The sequence below is a fragment of the Oncorhynchus keta genome, chromosome 6 (assembly GCF_023373465.1).
Source record: "Oncorhynchus keta strain PuntledgeMale-10-30-2019 chromosome 6, Oket_V2, whole genome shotgun sequence".
In the NCBI taxonomy this organism is placed as follows: domain Eukaryota; kingdom Metazoa; phylum Chordata; class Actinopteri; order Salmoniformes; family Salmonidae; genus Oncorhynchus; species Oncorhynchus keta.
This window is the reverse complement of record NC_068426.1, coordinates 30,006,078-30,026,367: the sequence shown is the minus strand read 5'-3', so window position 1 is coordinate 30,026,367 and position 20,290 is coordinate 30,006,078. Positions and strand designations below refer to the sequence as shown.

Sequence of the window (20,290 nt, the reverse complement as noted above, 5' to 3'; positions counted from 1 at the left end):
AATGAGGCAAAGAGTGCAATCTCTGGTTCTCTTCACTCCCACTAGGCTTGGCCAGGAACTTTGTTTTGTACTTGTGTACATTTAGATCAAATATAACATCAGATCAAATGTTCACATATCCTTTGATTCTTCAGTAGTGGAAACTTCAGTGACGAAGCCAAAAGAAGCCTTGGAGCAGTTAGTTGACCAAAGGTACTTATAAACCCAGGTGGACACTCACACTGGCCAAGTGAAAGCTATGAAAAAACATCCTTGTCTGTACAAACTCACAAAGGCTTTTAGTATGTGTGACAGCTTAACAAGTCTCTCTCTCTCTCTCTCCAGACAGATATTGTAAAAGGTTTCCCCTCTGTAAATGGGTGGGAGGCAGGGAGGGAGCCCTCGGGAGAGCAAGAGAGCTCTCCTCAACACATGCATGTGTAAACCCAGACGCCCTTATGACATCATCAGAATGTCTGCCTGCCGACGGCGCTGAGGATCATGTGACTAGAGAACGCCCGAGAGGCGAGCAGAGCAGCACCACGCAGGTCTGTCACAACATGTCAAACCAACAGTAACTCACTGACTCACACTGGACCGGAGAGTTTCATGGTTAAGTAAGTACACACAAGGTTGTAGTGTAAACTCACATGAGGTTCGCTATGACTGCATGAAGCTAGGACAGATGGGCAGTATCTGTAAGGCCTCCTCCTCAATGTCATGACCTTTGGTATTTTATTAGGAACCCCATTAGCTGTTGCAAAAGCAGCAGCTGCTCTTCCTGGGGTTCAACACGAAACATGAAACATAATACAGAATGACATAATGCAGAACATCATTAAAAAACAAAAACAGCTCAAGGACAGAACTACATGGTTTTAAAAAGGCACACGTAGACTACATATCAATGCATACACACACTATCTAGGTCAAATAGGGGAGAGGCGTTGTGCCGCGAGGTGTTGCTTGATCTGTTTTTTTATGGAAGGAAGTTCCATGCAATAAAGGCTCTATATAGTACTGTACGTTTTCTTGAATTTGTTCTGGATTTGGGGACTGTGAAAAGACCCCTGGGGGCATGTCTGGTGGGATAAGTGTGTGTGTCAGAGCTGTTGACTATGCAAACCATTTGAGATTTTCAACACATTAATGTTTCTTATAAAAAGAAGAAGTGATGCAGTCAGTCTCTCCTCAACTCTTAGCCAAGAGAGACTGGCATGCATAGTATTTATATTAGCCCTCTGATTACAATTAAGAGCAAAAAGTGGCGCTCTGTTCTGAGTCAGCTAGGTCTTTCCTTGCAGCACTGGACCACACGACTGGACAATAATCAGGATTAGACAAAACAAGAGCCTGCAGAAATTGCTGCGAGGCAAGCAACTACCATTCTAGACCTATATTTTACTGCTGTCTCCACCACACCCCATTCATCATCAAGCATTCTGTTGGCAGAGAAATAGTTGCCTTTCCAAGTTGCTCCCAAGCACAAATGTCTGTAGGGCCAGGAGTTTTCCTGACAACGTGTCCTGACGAGGAAAAACTCTGGGCCTTATTTGGGAGGCAAAATATAAAATTGACTCGACTCAAGAGTAGCCGTTCCCACGTTTCCCAACTCACTGTTGACCTATTCTTCCCAACCCTAGATACCAGGGGAGAAAGAAAAGATTCCTCCAACTGTCATATGGCTGGGCCCATCTCTGATGAGCTCAACACTGAATCTCATGGCCATAACCCAAAAGAAAAACAACAACAAATTCTCCTATATTCCTCTCCACAGAGCGAGAGAGTCAGGGGTCGGACATTTTGCGATGACCTCATATTCAACGCTCAGCGGAGGAAAACAAATAAGAGGCAAGACAAACAAAGGCAGCCATTTATTATTTGGACAGTGGCTCTTTACAGTGAGTGAGAGGGCAGAAGCTATGGTAATGTTACTAGCCCCGGTGTCTCATCTCACCATGTTTCATCACGTATTGGAAGGATGGAGTGATTTGAAACTACATTTGAGGCTAATCAAAGTCAAAAAAATATGTCAACAGTCATTTTTTAGAACATTCTCGTCGTGTTTCAGTGTGTACGAATTATGTGGATGTTTGTGTCCCCCTAGGACAGCTTTCTCCTTCCTGGTGTGTGGTCTAATAACTTCCCACTAGCTCCTTTCCCACTAATACACACACACACACACACACACACACACGAGAAATATGTCCCAGGGCTGCTTGCTCTATTAACACTGTTTGCTTATCGCGGTGCCATCTTATTGTCTCATGAAACGCTGAGGGGGACAGACACAAGCCCTGCCTCCACACAACCCAACCTGCTGATCCACTGACAGACAGTTCACTTGGAGGGCAGTAGGCTATATGCCTGGCCTGGGGTACAGTCACATTCAGTAGGTTGAGACATTGAAATAGCAGACCGAAATCTAATGTTTAGAGGCGACACAAAGCTATTCCACAAGATAAGAGAGCCATGTCTGTTCTGCACAATACATGTCTATCTGAACATTATTGAATACGCTCCTGGAGCCTACTGTACATGAACACAATGCATTATGCATGCAAACAAACGCAACATAAAAAACACAGTAGACCGCAAACAATGCTATACTGTACTATACTATTGACTGTTGGGTAGAAAATATTTAAATCAGAATGGAAAGAGGGAGCAGGTTCATTTAAAATGGGGAGCAAATCCATTGAATGGGAAGCATAGCAGTGACACAGTAGACACTACACTGTGTTTCCTGCATTCCTAAAACACTTGTTTGAGGGAAGAGATGCTGCCATGTCAACATTTTGAAATTCAGGGCATGTGCATGGATGGATGATGTGCAAGAGTCGGTGAAAATATCTGTGTGTGTAAGAGAGAGTGTGTGTGTGCCCAGCATCCCACATAGTTCATGACTTGATTTCTCTTGTAAATTATTTGATTTCTCTCTAGAGAAATGGGCAGAGTAAAAATACACCTTGTGGTCTTCATTATTTCTCTCTAAACCTGATTTCCTACCATCATATACCGGTTTCTCTAGTCTAGTAAGTTGAAGTACATCAAAACATATATTTTAAAAATTATTCAAGAAATCAGTGGTGGTATTTAGCCAAGGCCTATATATTTTTTCTCTTTTATTTAGCCTTTATTTAACTTTGCAAGTCAGTTAAGAACAAATTCTTATTTACAATGAAGGGCTACCCAGGCCAAACCCTAACCCGGACGACGCTCGGTCAATTATGCGCCACACTGTGGGACTCACAATCACAGCCGGTTGTGATACAGCCTGGAATCTAACCAGGGTCTGTAGTGACGCCTCTAGCACGGAGATAGTGCCTAACATGCTGACCAAACCAGACGAGCGTGTGCGGACAGGTCGAAAAGCATTAATCCACAGATAGGAATTCAGTTTGCCGTTTTTTTCTCATCTCTCCTCCTTCCTCAGGCTTCTTTATCTTATTTTGGACTTAATATGCCGGTTGGCAACCAACTTTACAGCATTACTACAACCTACCGGGGGTATATGCTACAATCACCCACGTGGGTATATGCTTCTAAAAACCTATGAGGAGATGGGAGGGTCCGGACTTGCAGCGTGTTGAGCGTCACAAATAGAGACGATTTCTATTTTAGCGCCTGGCCACGCCGACGCTCGCGAGCAGTGTGGGTGCAATGATTGAATAACATGTATGTGTACATTTATTTTGCAACGCTCGAGCACGCGACGAGTCTGGTCAGCATGTTAGACCGCTGTGCCACATCAAGATTAGTCCAATTGTCGAGTGACTTGAAAGCGATCAATTGTATAGATTACTTAAGTAAAAAATACTTTAAAGTACTACTTACAGTAAGTCATTTTTTGGGGTATCTGTACTCTACCATTTATATATTTGTACTCTACCATTTATATATTTGGCAACTTTTACCACACAACATTCCAAAATAAAATAATGTACTTTTTTCTCCATACATTTTCACAAATGTACTTGTTACATTTTGACAGGAAAATGGTCCAATTCACACACTTATCAAGAGAACACCCCTGGTCTTCCCTACTGCATCTGATCTGGCGGACTCACGAAACACAAATGCTTCATCTGTAAATTATGCCTGAGTGTTGGGGTGTGCCCCTGGCTATCCGTCAATAACAAAAGAAAATTGTGCAGTCTGGTTTGCTTAATATAAGGAATTTGAAATTATTTATGCTTGTACTTCTTATACTTAAGTACATTTTAGCAATTCCATTTACTTTTGATACTTAAGTATTTTTAAACCAAATACTTTTAGACTTTTCCTCAGGTAGTATTTTACTGGGTGACTTTCACGTTTACTTGAGTCATTTGCTATTAAAGGATCTTTACTTTTACATGACAATTGAGTACTTTTTCCACCACTGAAAGTGAACAATCAGTTGTGTAGCTACTATTAGTGTAGGCACACAGTCATCCTCCTCCTTCCTCTCCTTGTACTATTATATAGCAGAGTAAAAATACACTTTGTGCTCTTCACTCCGAAGCCAATTTCCTTGTATCATATACCCATTGCTCTGGTAGATAAAAATATATATCATAGGTCTTAAAAAAGTATGGTGTGTGTGTGTTACATTATCTTCGTCAAGATGAGTTCTACTGTCAATGAAGCCTTATTGATAGCGTTCAACCAGTCACAGCCGATATCAACCTACTGTATCACAGACTAGGCTAACCAGTGTTGTATCCCAGACTTCTGGCCTCTTTCCTCTCCATTGTACTGCTCCATCTCAGCAGGACCTCATTTCTGGGTCTGGTTAGTCCAGCTCACTGTTGTGATTGTTATGAAACAGAACGGAGGGGACGCACCCTGACCGCTACTTCCTTGTGATCTCAACAAACATCTGTGGAATGAGGCCCCAAACACCAGCGATTACACACCACGTGCACAGTCACTGTCCGTCTGTGCCCTTCAACAGGGAAATGCTGATGTCATGTTATGGTATGGTTACTGTATATGTGTGTGATGTACAGTAGGCAAGGGGGAGGGGGAGACAATATCAAAGTCCATTGCCATAAAGCCTAGGCTGTCAAAGTAGCAGGTGGCTGCGATAGCCAGCAGATCCAAAACCTTACGCTTGCTTTCATCTGCACGACATGGTAAAACAGGCCGTTTGCTTAAATTAAGACGCTGCGGAGCAGGTGCGAGATATGGCTCGGAAAACGTACCTCAATCAAGGGATGAGAAATCTGTTGTACTCCAAATTGTCCCACTATCCCAAATGTTACACAGAGAAGATTGAACGACTACTAAAAAAACTAAAACTAAAGCAGGAAGCACCAGTGACTTTGTCAATAAAAAAAGTGGTCAGAAGAAGCAGATGCTAAGCTACACGACTGTTTTGCTACCCACAGACTGAAATATGTTCCAGGATTCTTCCGATGGCACTGAGTACACCACATCAACAAGTGTATCGATGACGTTGGCCCCACAGTGACCGTACGTACATACCCCAACCAGAAGCCATTGATTACAGGCAAAATCCGCACGGCGCTAAAGGGTAGAGCTGCCGCTTTCAAGGTGCGGGACTCTAACCCGGAAGCTGATAAGAAATCCCGCTATGCCCTCCGACAAACCATCAAACAGGCAACGTGTCAATACAGGACTAAGAATGAATTCTACTACACCGGATCTGATGCTTGGTGGATGTGACAGAGCTTGCAAACTATTACACACTACAAAGGGAAGTACAGCCACAAGCTGCCCAAGGACACAAGCCTACCAGACAAGCTAAATTACTTCTATGCTCGCTTCGCAGCAAGTAACACTGAAACATGCATGAGAGCATCAGCTGTTCTGGACAACTGTGTGATGGCACTCTCGATAGCCGATGTGAGTAATACCTTTAAACAGGTCAACATTCACAAGGCCACAGGGCCAGATGAATTACCAGGAAGTGTAATATGAGCATGCGCTGACCAACGGGCAGGTGTCTTCACTGACATTTTCAACCTGTCCCTGACAGTGTCTGTAATACCAATATGTTTCAAGCAGATCACCCCAGATCACCCCCCCCCCCTCGCTGATGACACAACAGTGGTAGGCCTGATCACCGACAACGATGATACAGCGTATAGGGAGTTCAGAGACCTGGCTGTGTGGTGCCAGGACAACAACCTCTCCCTCAATGTGATCAAGACAAAGGAGATGATTGTGGACTACAGGAAAAGGAGGACCAAGCACGTCCCCATTCTCATCGATGGGGCTGTAGTGGAGCAGGTTTTTGCATGAGTCCTCAGATCCTTAAAAAGTTCTACAGCTGCACCAACCTGACTGGTCGCATCACTGCCTGGCATGGCAACAGCTCGGCCTCCGACCGCAAGGTACTACAGAGGGTAGTACGAACGGCACAGTACATCCTGGGGCCAAGCTTCCTGCCATCCAGGACCTCTATACCAAGCGGTGTCAGATGAAGGCCCTAACAATTGTCAAAGACTTCAGCCACCCTAGTCATAGACTGTTCTCTCTGTTACAGCACAGTACCGGAGCGCCAAGTATAGGTCAAAAAGACTTAACAGCTTCTCCACCCAAGCCATAAGAATCCTGAACAGCTAATCAACAACCCCTATTTTACATTGCTGCTACTCTCGGTTTATTATCTATGCATAGTCACTTTAATAACTCTACCTAATACCTACATATTACCTGGACTAACCGGTGCCCCCGCATATTGACTCTGAACCGGTACCCCCTGTATATAGCCTCACTATTGTTATTTTACTGCTGCTCTTTAATTATTTGTAACTTATATATTTTTTAACTTATCGCTTATTTTTCTTAAAACTGCATTGTTGGTTAAGGTCTTGTAAGTAAGCATTTCACTTTAAGGTCCACCCCTGTGGTATTCGGCGCATGTGACAAATACAATTTGATTTGATGCTAAATAAACATTGTGGACCTTATGGGAAAGGCCTTCATACGACATAATCGATTAAATTGAACTAGCTTCAGCGACAATGTGGCCACGTCAAAACAGAACCGATCACTCGGTGGGAATTCAGTATGTTTCAACGTAGTACAGTAACGGAAACTGCAACATTGTAACCATTCTTACTCAGACAAACGTTGCAACACCGTAGCACCTTAGTTAGCATAAGCCTGCATCAAACTTATTAAAACATCTGGACTGACTGAAACATCAGTATGGAAGAAACTGACGAGTAGGGATTGTGAATGACAATGACAAAGGTCCAATCATTTCCACGGGAAAGACCATAAACATTCCAAGACACTCCTTAACAGCCAATTGACTGCACAAGAGGTGGATTCAATTCAGCGGTCATGTTAGATATCATTCAGAGGCCCAATCCCCGGGGTGACAAAATAATATTCGCCGAGAAAAGTAGCGGGGGTGACATTGTGTTGACCCAGATCCTTCAATTTCACTGGAAAGATCACGCATAAATCTGGTTGAAGCGAATAATATATTTGTTAATGTCTTTGTCACATCCACTTGCTGGACTGTGGAACTTGAGCTAAACAATTTAGCCTACTAACCCGGCCAAAAAAAAGCTGAACCTACCCAGAAATTCTCTAGGAAGTAGGGCGTTATCATCTTGGTTTCTTCTTCTTTTCTCTCAGCAACTATATTCTTGTTTAATTTAAATTCAGGCAATTGCTCCGCCGTTCTCCGTTTCCGTTGTTTGCCTTTTGCTCCTTTTCCCTACGCTCCTTTCTTCTCCCTCCCCACCTGACTCCACCTCCTTTAGGAAGCGAAAGGCAACTGAATTCAATCTTTCTCCTCCAAAAATTCAGACGAAGAAACAGCGCCACCCATGGTGGGAAGAAAAACAGCAGTTTCTGTTCTGCACTGATATTCTAGAATGGGTTCTAGAATTATACTGAACACTTTGTTTTTTATTATTATTATGAACACAACAAATACAACACCCCCCTCAGAAATATACAAGCAAAAGTACATAAACCTAACAGTGGTATTACATATGAATATTCATTTTGTTACATTGTTTTTTATGGTGCATATTGCTTTTTTGTTTTTACATTTACTGATAGAATTCAAATATTATTTAAATTCAAATATTATTTAAATTCTATCTTAAATCATATGAAGAGGGGTTTGTTCTCTGCCCACTTCATTCTATGGATAAAGAATCTTCCATGAAAGATAAACAAATTAACAAGGAAAGTTAAATCAGGTTCCATATCATTTGGCTCAAAATAAAACAGAGTCTCTCAGATTAACATTAATAGTCGTTTCTTATAAAATAAAATATTCTAACTCACTCCAAAATCTTATGACATAAATAAGAACAGTCCCAAAATAAATGGTCAAGAGTTTCTGGGTCACAACCACAAAATACACATTTGTTGTCAATAGCTATTTTAAATCTGTGTATAACAAAAGGTCTTTACAGGGTAGATTCTATGAATGAGTTTGTATGATACTTCTTTCACCTTATTAGATACACAATACTTACCAGACAACAAAACTTTGTTCCAATTCACTTGTACTGGCTGAATTCCAGTACATTTTAGCAGAGGGAATAATAACATATTAACATAGTTCCTTATATACATGTTATTACATTTACAGTTTAAAATGTCAAGTCCTTCTAATTGTATTGAGGCTACAAAATCCTCAACAGTTGCACTTGGAGTATTGTTATATTCTCCTAAAAGAAGAAAAGCACCTTTAGGGGCAGCTCTAACAACAATGTGATACTCCTCAGGAGTGAATGTAACATTGTGTGTTCTCCTAGAATTCTTGATAATCATATAGTTGGCCATCATTATTCAATAATTGTTTAACCCAAATAATGTTGTTGTCCAACCAGTTCTAGGAAAATAAAGACTTGTTTTTGTATTTTATGTCTTTATTATTCCAGAATGTATACCTATGTGGGGGGAAATTGTGTTTGTACATGAGGTTCCAAGTTAGAAGTACTTTTTTATGAAAGCTAGCAAGCTTAATAGGGATTTTACCCATATCAACGTTGCATTTGAGTAAGAATTCTCGACCACCAATCTGTTGGAATATTAAATGAGGGATTATATTCCAAATGCAATCCTTATTTCTTAAATAGTTTTGTATCCATTTGATTTTAAAGATTATATTAGAGGTTTTAAAATTCAGAGGATTCAACCCTCCCACACTTTGGGTGCTACATATTACCGCTTTTCTTAAATAATGAGGTTTATTCTTCTATATGCAGTTAAATCATTTAGTATCAACCATTTTAGTTACTGACAGGAACATCTAAGGCAAGGGAGATATAAACTAATCCGGACAGACCTTCAGATTTTGATAAAAGCACATGTCCAGATAAAGATCTCTTAATAACCAGGAGTTAAATCCCTTTCCAATTTTCTCTACAATAGAAGAGAAATTTAAGTTGGCCCTTTCTTTCTGATCTTTGCTAACTTTAATACCAAGATATGTGATCACATCTTTTACAGGGATATTACATACTGGGTTTAAGTCACATCTTTTCAACGCAAATAATTCACATTTCCTAATATTCAGAGATAAACCAGATACATGTGAGAAGGCATTAATACACTTAATAGCTTTCATGACTTCATTATGATTTTAAAAAATGGTGGTATCGTCAGCCAATTGTGAACATTTTATCTCTTTGTCTTGTATCTGATTAGCCCTAAAACTATCCTCATTTATATGAAGTGCCATAACTTGTGACCAATACATAAGGAGAAATTTGGCATCCTTGTTTAATTCCAAGTCTAATGTCAAATCTCTGAAGTTTCATGGGATAACAAAAATATAAACGCAACATGGAACAATTTCAATGATTTTACTGGGTTACAACTCATATAAGGAAATCAGTCAATTGAAACAAATTCATTAGGTCCTAATCTATGAATTTCACATGACTGGGAATACAAATATGCATCTGTTGGTCACAGATTTTTTTTTAAATAGGAGTGTGAATCAGAAAAACAGTCAGTGACTACCATTTGTCTCATTGCACATCTCCTTCGCATAGAGTTGACCAGGCTGTTGATTGTGGCCTGTGGAATGTTGTCCCACTCCTCTTCAATGGCTGTGTGAAGTTGCTGGATACTGGCGGGAACTGGAACATCCCAAACATGCTCAATAGGTGACATGTCTGGTGAGTATGCAGGCCATGGAAGAACTTGGACATTTTCAGCTTCCAGGAAATGTATACAGATCCTTGCGAGATGGCCATTATCATGCTGAAACATGAGGTGATGGTGGCAGATGAATGGCACGACAATGGGCCTCAGGATCTTGTAAAGGTATCTCTGTTCATTCAAAATTGCCATTGATAAAAATCCAATTGTGTTCGTTGTCCGTAGAGCACGGACAACGAAACATGGACCACTCTGTTCACAACACTGACATCAGCAAACGACTCACCCACACAATGCCAAACACATGGTCTGCGGTTGTGAGGCCGGTTGGACGTACTGCCAAATTCTCTAAAATTACGTTGGAGGCGTCTTATGGTAGAGAAATTAACATTCAATTCTCTGGCAACAGCTCTGGTGGGCATTCCTGCAGCCAGCATGCCAATTGCACTGACCCTCAAAACTTCAGACACTTGTGGCATTGTGTTGTGTGACAAAACTGCACATTTAGACTGGCTTTTTATTGGTCACCAGCACAAGGTGCACCTGTGTACGGACCATGCTGTTTAATCAGCTTCTTGATATGCCACACCGGTCAGGTGGATGGATTATCTTGGCAAAGGAGAAATGCTCACTAACAGGGATATAAAAACATTTCTGCACATTTGAGAGAAATTTGCTTTTTGTGCATATTGAACATTTCTGGGATATTTTATTTCAGCTCATGAAACAGTGGACAAACCCTTTACTTGTTGCATTTATATTTATTTTCAATGTATTTTAATGTTCTATATTGCTGTGATGACTATTAGCCTGTGGGCAAGGATACCAGGCTATGCAAAAATGTTTTATAACATTAGAACCACTGGGTATCTCATATCACCTCCTTCAGGGCAGTTAGTACAATCTGTTTGTGTCATGTGGGCTATTCTCTTTGGTGGACCTCTTGGTGCCTGTCAACTACTAACTATTGGTCAGCCATTATCGCATGAATGGGAGATAGAGAAACACTGCTCTAAGAGAAAGTCTTAAGACCGGTGATGCTATGTAAGAGTGGTAGGTCTTGCCGTAGCTATGTAGTTCCCATTAACACACTTATACACTAGGCTGCAACGGGCTCCTCCATAGGGACATTACACTGCCGTCATCGACACAATCACCTCGCCTCTAATTGTCTATGGTGGATGAAAGTATGGGGTCAAAGGGGGTAATCGATATCTGGTCTATCCGACCTGATGTTGACCAGGTTCAAAACCATTAGATGAAATTAAAGTGCATTTAAAGTGCATTTAAAAACTAACACTAAAGTAACAGAAAAGAGCAGTCCCAGACTTATGTAAACAATTTATTCTCAACTATGTACAGATCCAAGCAGTGATTACCGTTAACATCCATCACATCATACAAATGTCATTACAAAATTACTACAGTACAATATAGATTCTTTGCATGATCCAAAATATTTGGTGGCCCCGAAAATTATTTTACCTTTAAAAAAAAAAGGTCCAATGCAGCTGTTTTTATCTCACTATCAAATCATTTCTGGGAAACAATTAAGTACATTTTAGTCATTTAGTGGACGCGCTTATCCGGAGTGACTTACAGGAGCAATTAGGGTTAAATGCCATGCTCAAGGGCACAGACATCTTTCACCTAGTCGGCTCGGGATTCAAAACAGTGACCTTTCAGTTACTGGCCCAACGCTTTCAATTAAAATGGTCCAAAATAAACAAAAATAGCTTCTTAGCAAAGATCGATTTCTCAAGCAAAAATGTTGCTTGCACTGTTTGGGAGTGGGTAGGGGAAAACTGAAAATTAGCTGTTATTGGCAGAAAGGTTTATAACCCTCTTTCTTATTGGTCTATTAGCTAATTTACCTCATGGTGATGTCACCATGGAAGGTCAAAACTCCATCCCACCAAAACAGGCTGAAATTTCAGGTGGCCTTTTCAAAAACCTCTCGCACTAAAAGCGCATTATAATTTTCACAGTATTATTCCAGTCTCGTAGTGTATATAAAACAGTTAAATAAAGTTTGACTGCACTGGGCCTTTAAAATTTCATCAGCATTTACAGAAACCAGTCAAAAGTTTGGACACACCTACTCATTCAAGGGTTTGTCTTCATTTTTACATTTTACATTGTAGAATAATAGTGAAGACTTAAACTGTGAAATAACACATATGGAATCATGTAGTTACAGAGAAAAAAAAGTGTTAAATAAATATTTTAAATTCAAGATTCTTCAAAGTAGTCACCCTTTGACTTGATGACAGATTTGCACACTCTTGGCATTCTCTCAATCAGCTTCATGAGGTAGTCACCTGGAATGCATTTCAATTAACAGGTGTGCCTTGTTAAGTTGATTTGTGGAATTTGTTTCCTTCTTAATGCGTTTGAGCCAAATCAGTTGTGTTGTGACAAGGTAGGGGTGGTGTACAGAAGATAGCCCTATTTGGTAAGAGACCAAGTCCATCTTATGGCAAGAACATCTCAAATAAGCAAAAAGAAACAATGGTCCATCATTACTTTAAGACATGGTCAGTCAATACAGAAAATTTAAAGAACTTACAAGTCTTCAAGTGCAGTCGCAAAAACAATCAAGCGCATTGATGAAACTGGCTCCATTGTAGACCGCCATAGAAAAGGAAGACCCAGAGTTACCGCTGCTGCAGAGGATAAGTCCATTAGAGTTAACAGCCTCAAATCTGCAATTAACTGCACCACAGATTGCAGCCCAAATAAATGCTTCAGAGTTCAATTAATAGACAACATCAACTGTTCAGAGACTGCATGAATCAGGCCTTCATGGTCAAATTGCTGCAAAGAAACCACTACTAAAGGACACCAATAAGGAGGACAGACTTGATTGGGCCAAGAAACACGAGTGATGGACATCAGACCAGTGGAAATATGTCCTTTTAATGAGTCCAAATATAAGATTTTTGATTCCAACCGCCGCGTGAGACGCGTGAACTGATGATCTCTGCATGTGTGGTTCCCATCGTGAAGCATGGAGGTGGTGGAGTTATGGTGCTTTGCTGGAGACACTGTCTGATTTATTTAGAATTCAAGGCACACTAAACCAGCATGGCTACCACAGCATTCTGCAACTATACGCCATCCCATCTGGTTTGTGCTTAGTGGGCCTATCATTTGTTTTCAACAGGACAATGACCCAACACACCTCCAGACTGTGTCAAGAGCTATTTGACCAAGGAGAGTGATGGAGTGCTGCATCAGATGACCTGGCCTCCACAATCACCCTACCTCAACCCAATTGAGATGGTTTGGGATGCGTTGGATGGCAGAGTGAAGGAAAAGCAGCCAACAAGTGCTCAGCATATGTGGTAACACCTTCAAGACTGTTGGAAAAGCATTCCAGGTGACGACCTCACATGAAGCTGGTTGGGAGAATGCCAAGAGTGTGTCAAGCTGTCATCAAGGAAAAGGGTGCCTACTTTAAAGAATTTGAAATGTTTTGATTAATACTTTTTTGGTTACTACATGACCACGTGCCATTTCATAGTTTTGATGTCTTCACTATTATTCTACAATGAATGAAAATAGTCTAAATAAATAAAAATCCTTTAACGAGTAGGTGTTTCAACTTTTGACTGGTACTGTAAATAAAATAACTAGGTTCTTACATTATTCAGCAAAACGGGTGAAGGCAGACTTGGGAGAAATTCTAGTCAAGTTTTTTTCTTCTCATGGCTAAATGAAGGTATTAAGCTATTGTTAGAGGTGTCCTTTAAATGAGACATTCTACTGCGGTTGGTTGATGCTATAAAAAGAGAATAAGATTTTTCAATAAAGCTATTTTTGCCCCTCGCTTCTTCAATGAAAGACCTCAATTTGCAAACAAAGCTGTAAGAAGCCATGAGCCTATTTGTTTTTCGCTTAATGTCCAAGGTCTTTCTTCCATTATTGGAAAACATTATGAATCACCATCATTACAAATCACCATCAAAATCATCCAGTTGTTATCAAGGCATCATGTACATATTACATTTTAATACCACCTAAAAATGTCTTACAATCACTTTGCCACAGTTGCATTAATTATGTGCAAGTTCTCTTCCTAATTTCATATTCCTCAAAGTTGCAAGTCAATTTGAATGTCTGTGTATATCTAGCTAACAATTATTCTTTGACACTGACTCTGGGTGTGTGTAAGTCTCAGTGTCTTAATGGTGAGCTAGCACACATATCAAAACACAGTGAACTAAACACCCATGGACAGGTATATGCTCTGTATTCAAGGGTTAAAGCAGGAGAGGCTTACTAATCTCTTATCGGTAAAGGGAGATGGAAAAAAGGCATACATTTGGAAAATAACAACAAGAAAAATAACAGTAAACATAACCTCCTGAGGTTACTACAAACAAATATTCAAGTAAAGAAACTACACCATAGCAGCGGCAATATCGGTAAAAAAGCACACAGCACACCGGTTCTGCGGGGGACACAGATAAAGCTAAGTCCTGGAATAAACAAATACTTCAGTGGATATTCTCCATTCACCATGCTTTTTAGTCCACCACTAGGTTTAACCTGTATCTCGGAAACCGGCCCTCTATGTTTGTAATTTGTTTAATTCAGTGTGACAAGTAGTGGTAGGACGAAACCAATCAAGCCATGCCTCATCCATTTTTTTTTACATGCCAAACACCTGGAATGTGACAAAAACTAAATTAATTTCAACTTCAGGACACAACAGACATGGCACAAAAACAACTACAGAAACAAGTGCCTCCATATATCCCATGATGTCTTATTAGCCTGGTGAAGTGAAAAGGAACAATCCAGTTTGGATCCAGGCTAACTTGACATACCCCATCATTTAGTTTGTTTTACTAGTGTTAAAATGTCCCATTAACTACATGTTACCAATGAGTAAAACCTCCCATCAATACAGTTACAAAAATAACAATAATACAAAATGTATAATAATAATAACATTAGTTTGTTGGCTTTGGAAAGGGTTTGTGACTATATCTGCAGTACTTCATATCCAGGCTTAGTTGACACCATTTATCTTTTAGAGCATTTCTGATATTGAGAATCTTATATTTAAAAACAGGTCAAATACACCCACAAGTTTAAAAATATATATATTTAGAAGTGACTATACCATATCGAATACCCAGTGAAGTAATACATGAGGTGTTTAGTGTTATAAGTCTCCTGTAAATGAATACTTTATGAGTACGTAAATGTGTGGGTCTACTAAAAGTATGTGTATGTGTAGTCTGTTTGAACAAGTGCTTCCAATGTTCTTTGTGAGGGGGGGACAAAATACTACAAAAATGATTACACTCACCTACAGAGTTAATATGATTAGTTGGTTGGGCATAAAGATGCTTTCTCCCCTACCCAATCTCTGACAACCATGGGATAAAATCAGGCAATCAACGACTTCAAGACTGTCAAAAACAATAACACTCCAAAACAAAAAGGAACCAAAAGTAGGTCAAGTGTCACAGTATTTAACAAGATAATACATTTGGATGTGGGCTACGGGTAAAAGGTTAAGGGGGGGGGGGAATGCTCCTACGTCAACTAAATGGTTTGGGAAGTAAAGGGCCACCAACACGCAAGGGATCAAGCATTAGAGTACGCTGCATTCAAAACGGTCATTACAATCATCCTCAAAGGTCGTGCTTTTAAAACAAAAAGCAAAGCCACAATAACAGAAAAAAAAAAAACAGTACAAGGAAAAAAAAAAATCATTTAAAACAACGATTTACTTGCTGTTGAGTTTTGGATCGACAACCAACCAAGGTCAGAGACAGACACGCTATCAAGACAGTGCCATAGTCCCAGTAGTAATACTCAAGGAACAAAGGAGGAACACGTTCAGCCAAAGCCCTGTATGCCTTTTCTCTACCCCGCTCCCTACCTCCCTCCTCTGACAAGGTTAGAAATACGTCTCCACGATTCAAAGTTTTGTTTTCGGGAAAGGTGAGAAAGATTGAAATTGAGATTTTAAACAATATGAGTCAGGTAAGCATCTAAGAGTCTGATATTATGGCCGCTAGTAAAACGTCCATGCATGCAGAGAACACGCCACTTCCACAGCACAGAACAGAGGCAGCCTGAGAAAGTTGACCTTAAAGTTACGACATGTATGAAGCAGTGTTCACGGTCTCTTTTTAGAATCACAACCAAAACCCTGCTAGATGGATTCAACTAGATGAGAATATAAAAAAGGTAGTTCCCAGACTTGTATGTTTTCTAAACCTGGTTCATGCTAGACACTGACAGGAAAGCCTCTGGTAAACAAAGGGGTGGTGGAGGGATAAAAACCTGAAAAACGAGAAACTACATGGTTGTTTAAGAAACCTCATCACAGGGCTACACAAGAAATACCACAACTATCCGCCACACACTGACGTCACTAACGTTGTACACCCACTGTCCTCACTTCCAACTTTGACGCAAGCATGCTACTTAGTTATTTCCTGTTTTTAAGACAAGTCACTTTTCAACCACAACAAATAAAAATCATATGCACTTCTGTCTGTGATGTGCGTTTGACCGACTGGTCAACAACTTCTGACCTGCCTATAAAGATTTAAACTCTGATATTACTCGAAATATGCACTGACAAGATGTTTTTATTAACTCAATGTAATTACTTTGATGACTACAAGAAAATACATGCTATTCTTATTCTAAGATATGTAGAGGCAGTTTCCCAAAGAAAAAAGAAAAACTTGCTGGTTCGATTTTTGAAATTAATGATAGTATCAGCATTTACTTTACTGGAATACCCTCCGCTGCTGTTGTCCTGGCTGTTGAGGATACTATGTTGTCTTTGAGACCATTAACAACATTTCCATGCAACTTCCTGATTTTTTTTAACCACCCCTACATATATTTTATGGTTGGTATCCTCCAGTCTAGTTCTACACCAAGACCCTCCCTCCCCCTACCTCTGAGTGACACTTTCCGGCCGATACGTATTGATTAAAAAGCTCTTCACTGACCACTTACCCTCAAAATCAGCACTACCCCCTCTGTAAATATAAAACCATGATTTTACCACAACTAAACAAAAGTTTCCCCCATATTTTTTGTTTTGTTTAACGTCGCTGGAGAGCAAGGATGAACGAAAATGTTTAAAAAGAGACGAAACAAAAAGCTAAGCTGACATCTTTTCATTACTGATTGTGATGTTGAAATGATTAAATACATTTTTCATCCCTTGATAAATTTGGCCCGCCAGTCCCCATGTCCCCCTCGCCTGTTGCGTGGGGGGGCGGTAGTGCCACGGCTGGCTAACACCTCCCTCCCACCCCGCCCATCCAGAAGGTTGAGGAGGGTTCACGATCTGCACCCCCTTCCCTCCCCAGCTGGCAGACCCTACCCCCAGTAAAGGGTAACATGTTCCCTGGGTATAAGGGGTTCCAATCCGTCGTCTCCCATAGTGAATTACCTGGTAGGAGAGAGACAGAGGGAGACCAATATTAATCGAAAAATATGCTTTAATCCCATCCCCCACACATACAGATTCTTCAAACATTTCATTCCAAAATTGAATTGGATTAATATGGAAATGGTCCCCCTTTTCCTGCTATAACAGCCTCCACTCTTCTGGGAAGGCTTTCCACTAGATGTTGGAACATTGCTGCAGGGACTTGCATTCAGCCACAAGAGCATTAGAGAGGTCAGGCATTGATGCTGGGCGATTAGGACTGGCTTGCAGTCATCGTTCCAATTCATCCCAAAAGTGTTTGAAGGGGTTGAGGTCAGGACTGTGCAGACCAATCAAGTTCTTCCACACCAATCTCTACAAACCATTTCTGTATGGACCTCGCTTTGTGCACAAGGACATTGTCAAATCAGAAACAGGAAAGGACCTTCCCCAAACTGTTGCCACAAATTTGGAAGCACAGAATAATCTAGAATGTCATTGTATGCCGTAGCGTTCATATTTCCCTTCACTGGATCTACGGGGTCTAGAACGAACCATGAGAAACAGCCCCAGGTAATTATTATTTTGCTTCAATATATTCACATCATTTCCCTGCCTCATGATGCCATCTATTTTGTGAAGTGCACCAGTCCCTCCTGCAGCAAAGTACCCTCACAACATGGTGCTGCCACCCCCGTGCTTCACGGTTGGGATTGTGTTCTTTGGCTTGCAAGCCTGCCCCTTTTTTCCTCCAAACATAACGATGGTTATTATGGCCAAACATTCTATTTTTGTTTCATCAGACCAGAGGACATTTATGGCGGTTTTGGAGCAGTGGCTTCTTCCTTGCTGAGCGGCCTTTCAGGTTATGTCGATATAGGCCTCATTTTACTGTGGATATTGATACTTTTGTACCCGTTTCCTCCAGAATTTCCACAAGGTCTTTTGCTGTTGTTCTGGGATTGATTTGCACTTTTCGCACCAAAGTCAATTCATCTCTAGGAGACGCATCTCCTTCCTGAGCGGTATGACGGCTACGTGGTCCCATGGTGTTTATACTTGTTCATCTGTACAAACAAAAGTACACGTGGTAACTACAGGCATTTGGAAATTGCTCCCAAGGATCAACCAGACTTGTGGAGGTCTACAATTTCTTTTCTGAGGTCTTTGGATGATTTGTTTTAATTTTCCCATGGTGTCAAAGAGGAACTGAGTATTTCACCATTGGGAAGTAAAGGCCTTGAAATACATCCACAGGTACACCACCAATTGACTCAAATAATGTCAATTAGCCTATCAGAAGCTTCTAAAGCCATGACATAATTTTCTGGAATTTCCCAAGCTGTTTAAAGGCACAGTCAACTTAGCGTATGTAAACTTCTGACCCACTGGAATTGAGATACAGTGAAATAATCTGTCTGTAAACAACTGTTGGACAAATGACTTGGGTCATGCTCAAAGCAGATGTCCTAACCGACTTGCCAAAACTATAGTTTGTAATAAGAAATTTGTGGCGTGTTTGAAGAACACAAATGACTCCAATCTAAGTGTATGTAAACTTCCAAATTCAACTGTCTATATCTGTGTATTGTTATTCTGTACAGGCTTCCCTGTTCTTTGTGTTTGAAAGTCACTGCTCGCCTGAAGGACCTTACAGATAATTGTATGTGTGGGGTACAGAGTTGAGGTAGTCATTCAAAAATCACTAAACACTATTAAAAAAACTATTATTTCAGAGTGAGTCCAATGCAACTTATTATGTGACTTGTTTAGGACATATTTAAGCTGATTTAAGACATTTATTTACATGAATTTACTGACTTAAGACATTTAATTTTTAATTAATTTGTAAAAATGTTTAAAAAAACATAATTCCACTTTGACATTATGAGGTATTGTGTTTAGGCCAGTGACTAAAGAAAATCTAAATGTAATCAATTTTATATTCCGGCTGTAACACAACATAACGTGGAAAAAGTCAAGGGGTGTGAATACTTTCTGAAGGCACTGTATATCAACTAGAGGTTGACCGCTTAAATCGGAATGGACAATTAATTAGGGCCGATTTCAAGTTTTCATAACAATCGGAAATCGGTCATTTTGGACGCCGATTAAAATTAATCTTTATTTAACTAGGCAAGTCAGTTAAGAACACATTCTTATTTTAAATGACGGCCTAGGAACGGTGGGTTAACTGCCTTGTTCAGGGGCAGAACAACAGATTTTTACCTTGTCAGCTCAGGGATTCAATCTTGCAACCTTACGGTTAACTAGTCCAATGCTCTAAACACCTGCCTCACGAGGAGCCCGCCTGTTACACGAATGCAGTAAGAAGCCAAGGTAAGTTGACAGCTAGCATTAAACTTAATCATAATCACTAGTTATAACTACACATGGTTGATGATATTACTAGTTTATCTAGAGTGTCCTGCGTTGCATATAATCGATGCAGTGCGCATTCGCGAAAAAGGACTGTTGTTGCGCCAACGTGTACCTAACCATAAACACCAATGCCTTTCTTAAAATCAATACACAGAAGTATATATTTTTAAATCTGCATATTTAGCTAAAATAAATCCAGGTTAGCAGGCAATATTAACCAGGTGAAATTGTGTCACTTCTCTTGCGTTCATTGCACGCAGAGTCAGGGTATATGCAACAGTTTCGGCCGCCTGGCTCATTCGAACGAATTTGCCAGAATTTTACGTAATTATGATATAACATTGAAGGTTGTGCAATGTAACAGCAATATTTAGACTGATGGATGCCACCCGTTAGATAAAATAAGGAACGGTT

General features: G+C 40.3%; 2 protein-coding genes across 12 annotated transcripts in view; both read right to left on the bottom strand.

Annotated features, from left to right (window-relative positions):
• The window catches only part of LOC118385374 (F-BAR domain only protein 2), a 99,323-nt gene extending 91,626 nt beyond the window's left edge, over nucleotides 1–7,697 (bottom strand). For all 11 annotated transcript variants that reach the window (XM_052521300.1, XM_052521302.1, XM_052521303.1 and 8 more), the window contains exon 1: nucleotides 7,523–7,697. In XM_052521300.1, the coding sequence (XP_052377260.1) occupies nucleotides 7,523–7,555 (33 nt within the window). In that variant the 5' untranslated portion in view covers nucleotides 7,556–7,697. The remainder of the gene's footprint in view (nucleotides 1–7,522) is intronic.
• Nucleotides 7,698–11,403: 3,706 nt separating this feature from the next.
• LOC118385373 (transportin-1) overlaps nucleotides 11,404–20,290 on the bottom strand; it is a 64,962-nt gene continuing 56,075 nt past the window's right edge. Inside the window, exon 25 of the mRNA XM_035772465.2 lies at nucleotides 11,404–17,515. The gene's annotated coding sequence lies outside the window, so the exon portion shown is untranslated. The remainder of the gene's footprint in view (nucleotides 17,516–20,290) is intronic.